This window comes from Ascaphus truei, chromosome 2, assembly GCF_040206685.1.
Source record: "Ascaphus truei isolate aAscTru1 chromosome 2, aAscTru1.hap1, whole genome shotgun sequence".
Classification (NCBI taxonomy): Eukaryota; Metazoa; Chordata; class Amphibia; order Anura; family Ascaphidae; genus Ascaphus; species Ascaphus truei.
The window spans coordinates 117022893-117033749 of NC_134484.1; the positions used below are offsets into that span (position 1 = coordinate 117022893).

General features: G+C 40.3%; 1 protein-coding gene across 10 annotated transcripts in view; it reads left to right on the forward strand.

Moving 5' to 3' along the window:
- The window catches only part of ST18 (ST18 C2H2C-type zinc finger transcription factor), a 235555-nt gene extending 225001 nt beyond the window's left edge, over positions 1–10554 (forward strand). For all 10 annotated transcript variants that reach the window (XM_075584429.1, XM_075584458.1, XM_075584439.1 and 7 more), the window contains one exon: positions 7616–10554. In XM_075584429.1, coding sequence (XP_075440544.1) covers positions 7616–7756 — 141 coding nt within the window. In that variant the 3' untranslated portion in view covers positions 7757–10554. The remainder of the gene's footprint in view (positions 1–7615) is intronic.
- The last annotated feature ends 303 nt before the right edge of the window (positions 10555–10857 follow it).

A 10857-nucleotide genomic window follows, 5' to 3' on the forward strand; every position in this document is an offset into this window, starting at 1 on the left:
GGTTTAACAGGACCCTCCTCAATATGTTCGGTAACCTGAAAGGTGCTCAGAAACGTGAGTGGAGAAAGCATGTGGAAGCATTGGTACATGCTTATAACTGTACCCGCAATGTGTCCACGGGATTCTCTCCATACTTCCTCATGTTCGGTCGAGAAACTCGCCCGCCTGTAGACGTGTGTCTGAGGGTATCGACCGATGGGGTACCCAATACGACGCATTTGTGTTATGTTCAACGGCTCCAGGAAAGCCTGCAAAGGGCCTATCAGCTAGCCATAAAGTCTTCCTCTCAGCTGAATGCTAACAACAAACGACGCTATGACCTTATGGTCCTCCATCAGGAGATTTGTCCTGGAGACGCTGTTCTCCTCCGTAACCTCGGAATCCCCGGGGAACATAAATTGAACGACCGTTGGCAAGATGGATTGTTCGAGGTTGATTCACAGATGCTGGGCCTCCCGGTCTACCTCATAAAAGACAAGGATGGCCGGGTAAGGGTCTGGCACTGGAATGATCTATTACCTATCCCACAAGTGGTAGATGACGAACCAGAGATAGGGGCTACACCACTATATGGTGAGCCGGAAAGCTCAGAAGAAATTGAAGAAACAGTAAACGAAACTGCAGAGGATCCTCTGGAAGGACACTCTCAAAGGGCACCCAGAATACAAGGGGCACCACCCAAAGGAGCTATGGGTAATGGGTCCAGCCAACAAATGCCTACTTCAGTAGCCCCAATGAGTCCCCCTCTGGGCCCCAGAAGTCCTTGATTCATACCCTAAAGAGACATTACAGAGACATTAGTACCCCCAATGGGAGAGGCTGAGCATCAAGAATATGGACATTACTCCCCAGAGGGAGTTGAAGAAGGGCTTCACAGAAGCCAACGTACTAGGTACCCTCCCAAATGGGTAGCCTATGATTCTTTTGGAGCACCCCATTATGAGGCTCAACGGTGGTCTCGCAGTAAGATCAAGTCGGTCATAGTCATGTTTACCGAGCTGTATAACTTAATGTAAAGCCGATTCATGTGAAAAGTTGTACATATGATACTGCATTTTTATTATATAACTCGTTGTGTGGTTAAAGTTAAATATGTGTTACGCTGTGCCCAAGCGGAGACGTTGGTCCTTTCACCAGGGGGAGAGTATAGCCTGGGTCCGCCCTGGCCCCCCGTCTGCCCCCTACCTCTGGCTGCAGCTGCATCTGGCAGCAGAGGCTGGGAGGGAACGTGGGGAGAATACCGGTGGCAGAGTGCCGGCGGAAGCAAGGAGCATTTGGCAGGCGAACCGGTTGCCGGAGGCATTGGCAGCTCCCGTAGCAGGGCGCCACCATACTGGATCTGATCGCGCATGCGCAAGATGCCACGCATGCGCAGTGTGAGGCACCCCAGGCTCCGAGCAGTGGAGGCCCAGGCCTCCTTTGAGCCGCAGGTAACGTACCACATACACAGTAACTGTCATATCTCCCAGGGGGTGGGGGAAAGTGCGCTACATTTATTTCCTCATGTACCCTGGGAGGATTTGCACCCGGTACATATTAGAAAATAACGTAATATATTGCAGCATTAGAAAGAGGAAATTTGGTAGGCCAAGTACTTCTTTTGACCACTATATGAGGGGGGCCTAGGTCAGTTAACTTCTGTCAAAGGTCTCTTAAAAGGAAGAACAAAAAATATTAAATATGCAAAACATAAGACGACTCAAGGGAGGGAAGTACACTACCAAAGAGGACTTGAAGAAACTGAAATATCAGAAGGTACATTTCCTCTTTTCTTCTACATCCTCTAAGGCCGCCATTATTCATGGGATGTACAAGAGCAATTATAAGAATGTGGGAGGGAGCACTTCTTTTCACTGCAGCAGCCTTCTACCCAAATTGTGCATCTGCTGATGAATGAACATCCAGTTGGTAATGCTTTAATAATATGTGTGTAAGGAAGACCAGGTTGCTTCGTTACAAATTTCCTGGGCAGAGGAATGAGCTTTTTCTGCCCATAAAGTTGCAACGGCCCAGGTGTTTAACCATACAGGAGGAGTTTCTCCTGACATTCTATGTTCCTGAAATATAGCTGCCTAAACCCATCTAGATTTGGAAGCTACAGAAGCTGTCTGACCCTTTCTGGTTTTCATCAAAAAGTCCTTTGCACATACTGTATGTTTTTAGAGCCCTAACTGCTTCCATTTTGTGCCACTGATGCTCTTTGTTAGAAGTAGGGGTTGGGATAAATTAGAGAATTGTAATATTCTGATTGATATGAAAGTCTAACAGTTCTTTGGTTTCCTGGTCAATCTGAAAAAATTGTTCATGACACGATAAAGTCTGGAGCTCTACAACCCTACATGCTGTAAACATTGCTGCTAGAAAACCAACTCTAAACATGAGCAATCTCATAGGGAGCTTGTGAATCAGTTTTTAAAAAAAAGAAGAAAAAGCGAGTTGCTGTAGCACCTGATTCTGATCCCATGGAAGAATGGGATACTAAAAGTACTGTAGGCATAATCCTTGACACTGCTTTAATAAATCTAGAGACCATAGGATCTAAGACAATCTGCATATGATAGAATGCACCTAATACAGATACTTGGACCCTAAGAGATGCTGGTTTTAAACCCTTCTGGAATCCCTGCTTAAGGAAGTCAAGTATATTAGGGACTTCCAGCTTCAACGGGTCCACCTTTCGCAATTTACACGAACGTATAAATGCTCTTCATATGCTATAATAAATACTAGAAGTCACTAGCTTTCTGGAATGCAAAACTGTCAATATAACTTCACTGGAGAAACTGTGTACTTTCAATGACATCCTTTCAAGTTCCACATCATGAATTTGAGAAATTGAAGACTGGGGAAGCAAAAAGGACCCTGAGTCAATAATGCAGGAAACATTGGAAGAACCCACAGCTCTTTAACTGACAAACTCTTGAAGTCTGCAAACCATGGGTCAATATGGTGCTTTTAGGAGCACCTGAGCCATGTCTATTTTGAACTTGTTCATTACCTGCTAAAGCAGAGGGAATGTGGGAAAAATGAAACAGAGATGGAAATCCCAAGGGATTGACAAAGCATCCCGGTCTATGGTTTCCTTGTCATACCAATTTGACACCTGTACTTTCTTGTTGACAGCTGATATCATAAGATCGACCTGCACGTAACCCCATTTCCCAACGAACTGATCAAAAAACATTTGGTCTAGTTCCCATTGACCTAGTATAATGGAATGCCTGTTGAGAAAGACGGCTTTGCAATTTTTGACTCCTGAAATATTGGCTGCAGAGTTGCATGGACTCTTGTTTTCCACACAGCATAGGATCATGAAAGCTTCCATGTTCTGTCAGATAGAATCCTTAACGGGGAACCTTTCAAAGTGGCCTGAAGACCTTGCATTGCATAGAATATCGCTCAAACTTCCAATACATTGATTGGTAGCATCAATTTCTTGATGCTACCAGAGGTGTTGGATGACCTGAACCTGAGAAATCCCGACCCAATGTTAGAGGCTTGCGTCAGTGTACAATACTGTTCATACCGGAAGTATTAAAAAATTGCCTTTGTGTAAGTTCCTGACTGAGATTTTTTTGTCATGTGGAACATGACTCCCAAAAATGTAAGGATCTGAGCTGGCACTAGCCTGCTTTTCTTTAGGTGCGCGCATGATCTTTGGCAACTTGATCTGACGGGTCTTCGATCAGCCAGTCGTCCAAGTATGGGACTACAAAATGCCTTTTTGCCTTAATACTGCAATCACTGCCATGACCTTTGTGAAGGTTCTGGGAGCTCTGGCCAGTCCAATAGGAAGTGCCTTAAACTGATAGTGATGGCCGTAATAACAGAATCTCAGGAACCAGTGGTGCTATTCTATTATTGGAATATCTAGATAAGCATCCTTTAAATCTATAGAGACTAGAAATACTCCACTTTCCATTACAGCAATAACTGCCCTCAAGGACTCCATCTTGAAGGACGGGATGTTGAGAAAGGCATTGATTTTTTTTTTTACATTCAGAATGGCTCTGAATCCTCCTGATGCTTTCTGTACTAGAAACAGGACTGAATAAAACCCCTCACCTCTCTGAGAAGCAGAACTGGTTGAATTGACATATTGGCTAACAGATCGTGAACCGCTTGTCTTCTTTCGATTGCTTAGGAGACATAATTCCTTGAAGCTAAATCTAGGTATTTTCAGAAACTCCAAAGAATACCCCATGGCTATAATCTGCAAAAAAACAAAAGTCTGTTGTGGTTGGAATCAGCGATCCAAAAATCTCGCCAGTCTGACCCCCATCAGTGTAGAATTCTGGACTGGGGCTCACTCTTGCTTCTTGATGATTCCACATAAAGCTGGTTGACCAGAGCGACCCCGGTCTCAGGTTTGCTGTCATGAATCTCAATTTTGATTATAAGCTTTCCTTGCTATAAAAGATCTATAAAAGATCTCACGTGACAAGGCTGTCTCGCTGCAATAACAAACAAGTTTGTCTCCTCTGCTTTTGGTATCCTTGTATCTCACGTGCAAGCACGTTCTCACTATGGCCATGTGCTTTGGAATACACACGTTTGTTTGTAGCTCGAGCTATGTAGCTTACTCCGTATCTTGCACTATGGACGAGGCCTAAGATTCAAAAAGTCCTTTAACAGTTTCTGTCTTGATGTTCCTGCGGCAATCCTATTTTCTAGATTGGCTATCTGAATTCCGACTGTTCAAGATAAAGGCCATCGCTGTTGCTTGTTTCAGCATCATTCAGATAGCTGAGTATTGTTTTTGTAAAGCACCCTCCATTTCTCGTTCCATAGGATCTTTTAAAGAAGATTCATCCTCTACAGGAATTGTGATATTCCTTACTATCTTGGTGAGAGCTGTGTTTGCATTTGGCGGTATTACCAGGTACTGCAGTCCTTTTTACTGAACTGTACATTTTCAGGAAGTTTCTAGTCACTACTGATCTTTTATCCAGCGATGACCATTCCATCTTCACAATGTTATTAATAGAACTGTGAACAGGAAATGTTCTAGCTGATTTTTTAGAGCCAAAAAGAGTGGTTCAGGACCTCCAGCTCTTCTCTGGTATCCTCAATATTCAGCGTCAATCTCATATTCTTAATGAGTTTGTCTATAGTGTCCATCTTAAAGGACACTGCACTCGCTTGGGCCTCTTCCTCATCAGACGAGGAACCATCTTCAACTATGAAACACTTGCCTGTTCTAAATAGTCACTCAAATTGTCAGGCTGCAAATCCAATTAAGTCTGTTAAGTGGGCCTCATTAAAGAACCCTAAGACTCTGCATTATCAACAGACTGTAGGAGCAAAGTTTTCATCCAATCATTGAAATTAGTTAACTGAGCAGAATTTTCTTCTTCAGGCATCTTCTTAATGTACTCCTGTGCACAATCTTTTGAGCTAGGCACTGTAGCAGTAAGCTTAACATCAGCCTTTGCACAATATTTAGCCTTAATATATAATAGCATTTCTGGGCTTGACAACTTGAGCCTCTTGCTTTGGCTGCTTTGTTTTCTGGTCCCCTGAAACTGTAGAAGGAACAGACATACTGCTAGCTTTATATCAATAAGGGAATAAATAAACAGGGCAAATACATACTTTTTAAATACCTGCCATCCAGAACCAGCTTCCTCCCTTGTGGGGATCCCGTGTGTGCTAGAGGTTTAAACAGAGTTTTGGCGCCAAAAAAAAGCTTCCCATCATGATGTTATCTGCCAGTGCCGAAGCACAGTGTCGTTACATCCACACACCTCTGCTTCACAGAGAAGTGGCTCCCGTGGCCTCAGGGGGAAGATGCCTCGCAGATCTGTATACGACTGGCATTAGCATTACCACAGTGGCTAAAAAGCAGAAATTCTTGAGGTAAGCTAAGGACAGAGGTCGGCAATCTGTGGCATTCGAGCTGCATGAGGCTTTTTCAGCCACAACTGGTGGCTCAGTCTTGGGTCCTGGTCGGCTGGCACTTCCATGCAGAGGTGCCAACAGGAGGGAGGGGGGAGAGCTTGGACAACTGTCCTAGCCCTCTGTTGGCTGCTGGGTGCCAGCTCTCCCTGGTTGCCGTCAGTGGAAGCTCCACACCCTCATGCATGGCGGTTGAGCCTAACTTCCACCCACGGGATAGACATGGTTCCGTAGGCCTCCCCCAAGGTAAGGTTTGTGTGTGTAATGAGGAGGGGGTAATTGTATGTGTGTATTAGGGAAGGGGGGTTATTGAGTGTGTTTGTGTGTGTATTGGGGAAAGAGTTAGTGTGTGTATATTAAGCAGGGAGGTTATTGTGTGTATGTGTGTGTGTGTGTGTATTTGGGAAGGGCAGGTTAGTGTATGTGTATTGGGGGAGGGTTATTTGTGTGTGTATTTGGGAGGGGGTTATTGTGTGTGTATTGGGGAGAGGGTGGTTATTTTTTGGGGGAGGGGATTTATTGAGTATGTGAATGTATTGGAGGATGGGGGTTATTGTCATTATTATGGGAAGGGGGTTATTGAGTGTGGGGAGGGGGGAATTGTGTGTGTGGAGAGAATTGATTGAGTGGAAGGGAAGGGACGAGTTGAATTGAGTTTGTGGGGAGGAATGAGAGAGAGAAGGAGGGGTGAGAGAGGAGGAAAGAATGAGAGAGTAGGGAGGAGGGAGAGAATGAGATAGCAGGGAGAGAGTGAGAGGAGGAAAATAGTAAATACATATGCAGGACCAAGCATAATTTATTTACTTTGCGTTTTTGGCCAAGGGTGGAAATGACATGACTTAAACTGTTTTGGAATTACAATGAAAAAAAACTTATGGACTTGTTATTGTGAGATGCATTCTGTTACCAGATGCATAATTTCCTTTACCTTATTCTGATTGAAGTAAGATTGTCGTTTTAATGCATATATATATATATACTTATCATGTATGGGTTTGTGAGGGTGTCGTCATATTACTGCATGTGTTGCAGCTCGCTAATATTTTGGTCATAGAATTATTTATTTTTAATTGCTTCCTTGAAAGGTTGCAGACACCTGACTTAGAGAAACGGTAGGAAACTCACCCCCTACTCCATTTATGGCGGCATGAGATTGGGCCTCTGAAAAAATATGGAAAAACAAAAGTGGCAAGGAACCTGCCCAGCGCCCATCTTTCAGCTAATATAGGAAAAGATTAATTGAACAAGTGGGGGGTAACAACCTCTCATATATACTTGTTCTACCAGCTGTAAGGAGGAGGCGCTATCCCATGAGTAATGGCTGCCATAGAGAACGTAGAAGAAAACAAGCATGACACATGTAGGGGTGCATAAAATGTTGTACAGTATGCGGTACACAAAAAATAAAGAACATAAGTCTATAAAAACAATATTTTGGCCTTTGATATATTTTTATGTGTTATGTGAGTTCATTTCCTTTTTTATACACTTTTATTTGATACAAAAGTGTTATTATCACTGTGTGTTATCTTTGCATGTACAACATTTAGTCTATGGTATGCTTATACCAGGTTCATACTGTTTTAATGTGAATTTGTTTAATATAACTTGGTTCTCTGCAGTCAGTTTAATATTTTGATGTTTTATGGACTATATATTTTCTCTTCCTCATTTGTAAGCTCTAATTGGTATAAAATATGTTCTTCACTTCATTTAGGAACCAATTGGCGAACATAATTTTGAAGCATATGTGAATACTCTTACAGAAATGTACAGCAATATGGAGCGAGATTACTCCCCAGAATGCAAAGCTCTGTTGGAAAGCATCAAACAGGCAGTGAAGGGTATCCATGTGTAGTATGCAAAAATCTGCTGAGCAACACAAAATGACTTAAGAGTACACTCCATGTGGATCTGACAGGAGTTCATGTACTGGTAAAGAGGGTACCATAGATGGGTGTGCTGCATTTAACAATTGTAACATTGCACTAATTTTTTCCCCAGCTGTCATAAAAAGAAAAAAAAAAACATAATGACTGTTTAAACTAACAGCAATGCACTTGATTAGTGTATTTTAATGTACTTCTTCGAGCTGATTTCTTTCCTCTATTGCACTCTTTCTTTTGTAAACTGAATGTAAAAAGGTGTGTGCGACTATTTTTTATAAATTGTATTTATTTCAGATCGAAAGGAGGTTTTGTTCATACCTTTTAACAACTTTTGTTGGGCTTACCATATTTTTACAAATATCTTTTATAATTTATTTTCTGAGTGGATTTTAAATAGATTCAATGAAAGAGATGATTCTGTAAATTTAAAAAAAAAAAAAGTTGTGGGAATGAAAAGAAATGTTATTTCAGTGATTCAAATGGTTGGTCTTTGTTATATTTTTTGTACAACGTTTCACCTTTTGTTGATTTTTAAGCCAGAAATGTGCTATCGCTGTGACAAGAGATCAGGGAAAAAAGAAAGCAAGTACAGATAACAAGAACCATGTAGAAAACAGTTTTATTTCTTGTTTTGGAAATACATTTTACTTTCAATAATTCTGCTAGCAATAATAATAATAATAAATAGCAACATTTCAATGTTTGTATTATTTGATCTCATAATGAATGACCATGAGGACTGAGACTCCAAAATCATGTCATTAGTTCTTGAATAATACACATCACTGATACCTCATGTCATTTAGAATATAGAAAATGAAAACACATAGAGATATAGTGTTAGCGTCTTGGATTTTTTTTTAAAATAGCCATTTTTTTCAAAGCTTCGGTGAAGTAGTTTTTTGGCATTTTGAGCAAACTTCAATCTACTTCCACAGAAGGTGGCATTTTATCTTTCATTCATATCACATGAATGCAGCATCACACATTCATAAAATTGTTTTTTTTCTTCACTTCTTGCTAACATGGGACGTTTTGCAATTAGATTTCATCTTGATTTAATAATTGCTAATAACAGAAATGTCAAGTTCATGAAAGGGAATCCCTTTGCTGAGGGGTCAGTAACGCGTTTCCATACCATTACTTGCCCCTTTCGCAGCAAAGGGGTTTAAAAAATAAACCTAACTTGAAATGCTTCCCCCCCCATTTATATTTCTTTTCACAAACTGTATATTTTTGCAATAGATGATGTAAAGAGCCAGCTAAACTGCCTTTTTATATGCACCAGTTTACTGTGCATATGTGCCTCAGTGTAAATGATTGATTTAAACCTGTGCTTTTTTAATTCTCTAAAGTACATCAAAACAGTTTAGTTTGTATTAGTATTTATTTTAAATTGTATATGGTTTTCATGTTGGTTATAAACCTGCTCAAAATAACTAATTAAAATGGCAATCCCAGCCAGTGATATTTTTGCTATTTTTTTTTTTACCATAGGATTGAAGCAGGGGGGTCTCCAAAGCTGAAGCGCATAAATTTCAGTTCCGGGTACCCCATGCTTCTGGAGATCCTTACCTTCATTGTAGGTGCCTGTCTCTGCCCTGCTCGGTTAGTGGGGGCTACCGAGGATCACATAATGGCCACTTTTTAAAGCTCCCGTGCCCTATAGGCGAATAGGAAGCCGTGAAGTCGTGAAGTCATGAGTGCGGCTTTCTTTTTGCCTACGTGAGACGGTATTTTGGAAAGCAGAGAGATACTGGCACTCCCTTTAGTAGTTAGTATCTCTGGAAGCAGGAGGATCCCAGAGCTGAAATCAATGGGTTGCTTCAATCCTATGGTTAAAAAAAATTCACGCTCCCCAAGAAAAATCGATGGCTTGGATTGCTCCTTTAAGTTCTATAGCACAATGATCATCGTTCAGCATTATATATGGTTTGCGACTAGAGTCAATTTAAAACTATTAATTCTAGTTTAAAAAAGAAAGATATTGTATATTCTTAGGAGTTGTAATTTACTTTCTGATTAAGTGACACAATGTACCATCGAATGTAATCATTATATCAACCAACACAATTTACTACTGTTGTTTTAGCAGTGGTTAAAAAGCAAGTTATATCCACTTAGCTATGCATCACACAACTTTTTTTCTTTTTTTTTAAATCTTTAATGTCTTCATTCCTGAGAACTACTTTAGTGACTGAATTGGCACATAATCTTGGATAACAACCACAAGCTTCTCAAATGTGACATCAACAGAAAAGGCAATGCATGAGTTTGGCGGACATCTGATGAAAAACGCCACTGACAAGCTATTGAACTCCTCCTTTATGATGATGCTGGAAAATTCAGGGATGAAGCAGTTCGCGTGTAACAGTCCAACAGTCACTGGAAATATTAATATTTAATTTAAACATTTTTAATGTGTTCTATATTTAATTTAAATATAAAATCACAGACGTATTTATTGCTATGTCTTTTGGATTAATTTATCTGTGTTTGAATTGTTTGCTGAGGATGTTTGTATTTATTTGCTTCCTTTGTACTTGATGTGTTTTTGTAACGTGCACTGATATTTTTGTGTTAAACTGCATCAATGAGCTGCACTGTAAATTAGGCCTTTTGTAAGGAGTGATGTATGCATTTTTTATTTGGAGTAGTTTGTAAATGGTGTCTTCATAAATTAATATTTCTTACATTCAAAGCAACAAAATTGTGTTTTGTGCTGTACATTTGGTGTATGTTAGGAAATAAAGTTGATTATAAAATACACCAATCGGTTTTATTTTGCATAATTTACAATGGATTTGTATTCATATATGGTAAATTTATTGCAAGTTGTTCAGAAAGCATACTAATGTTTAGAGTTCACATATAACAGTGTAAATAAATTATTTGGATTTGTTTTGCCATATTCACAATTCATCCAAGAACATATTTGCTAGTGATACCATGTATGTGTAAATACACTGACAACAAAACCAGCACACTACATATTTACTACAATTGTAATATGAAATCAAAATATGATAAAGTTAAGTTGCAGTTTTCTCATGATGAGGAAATAGACAAA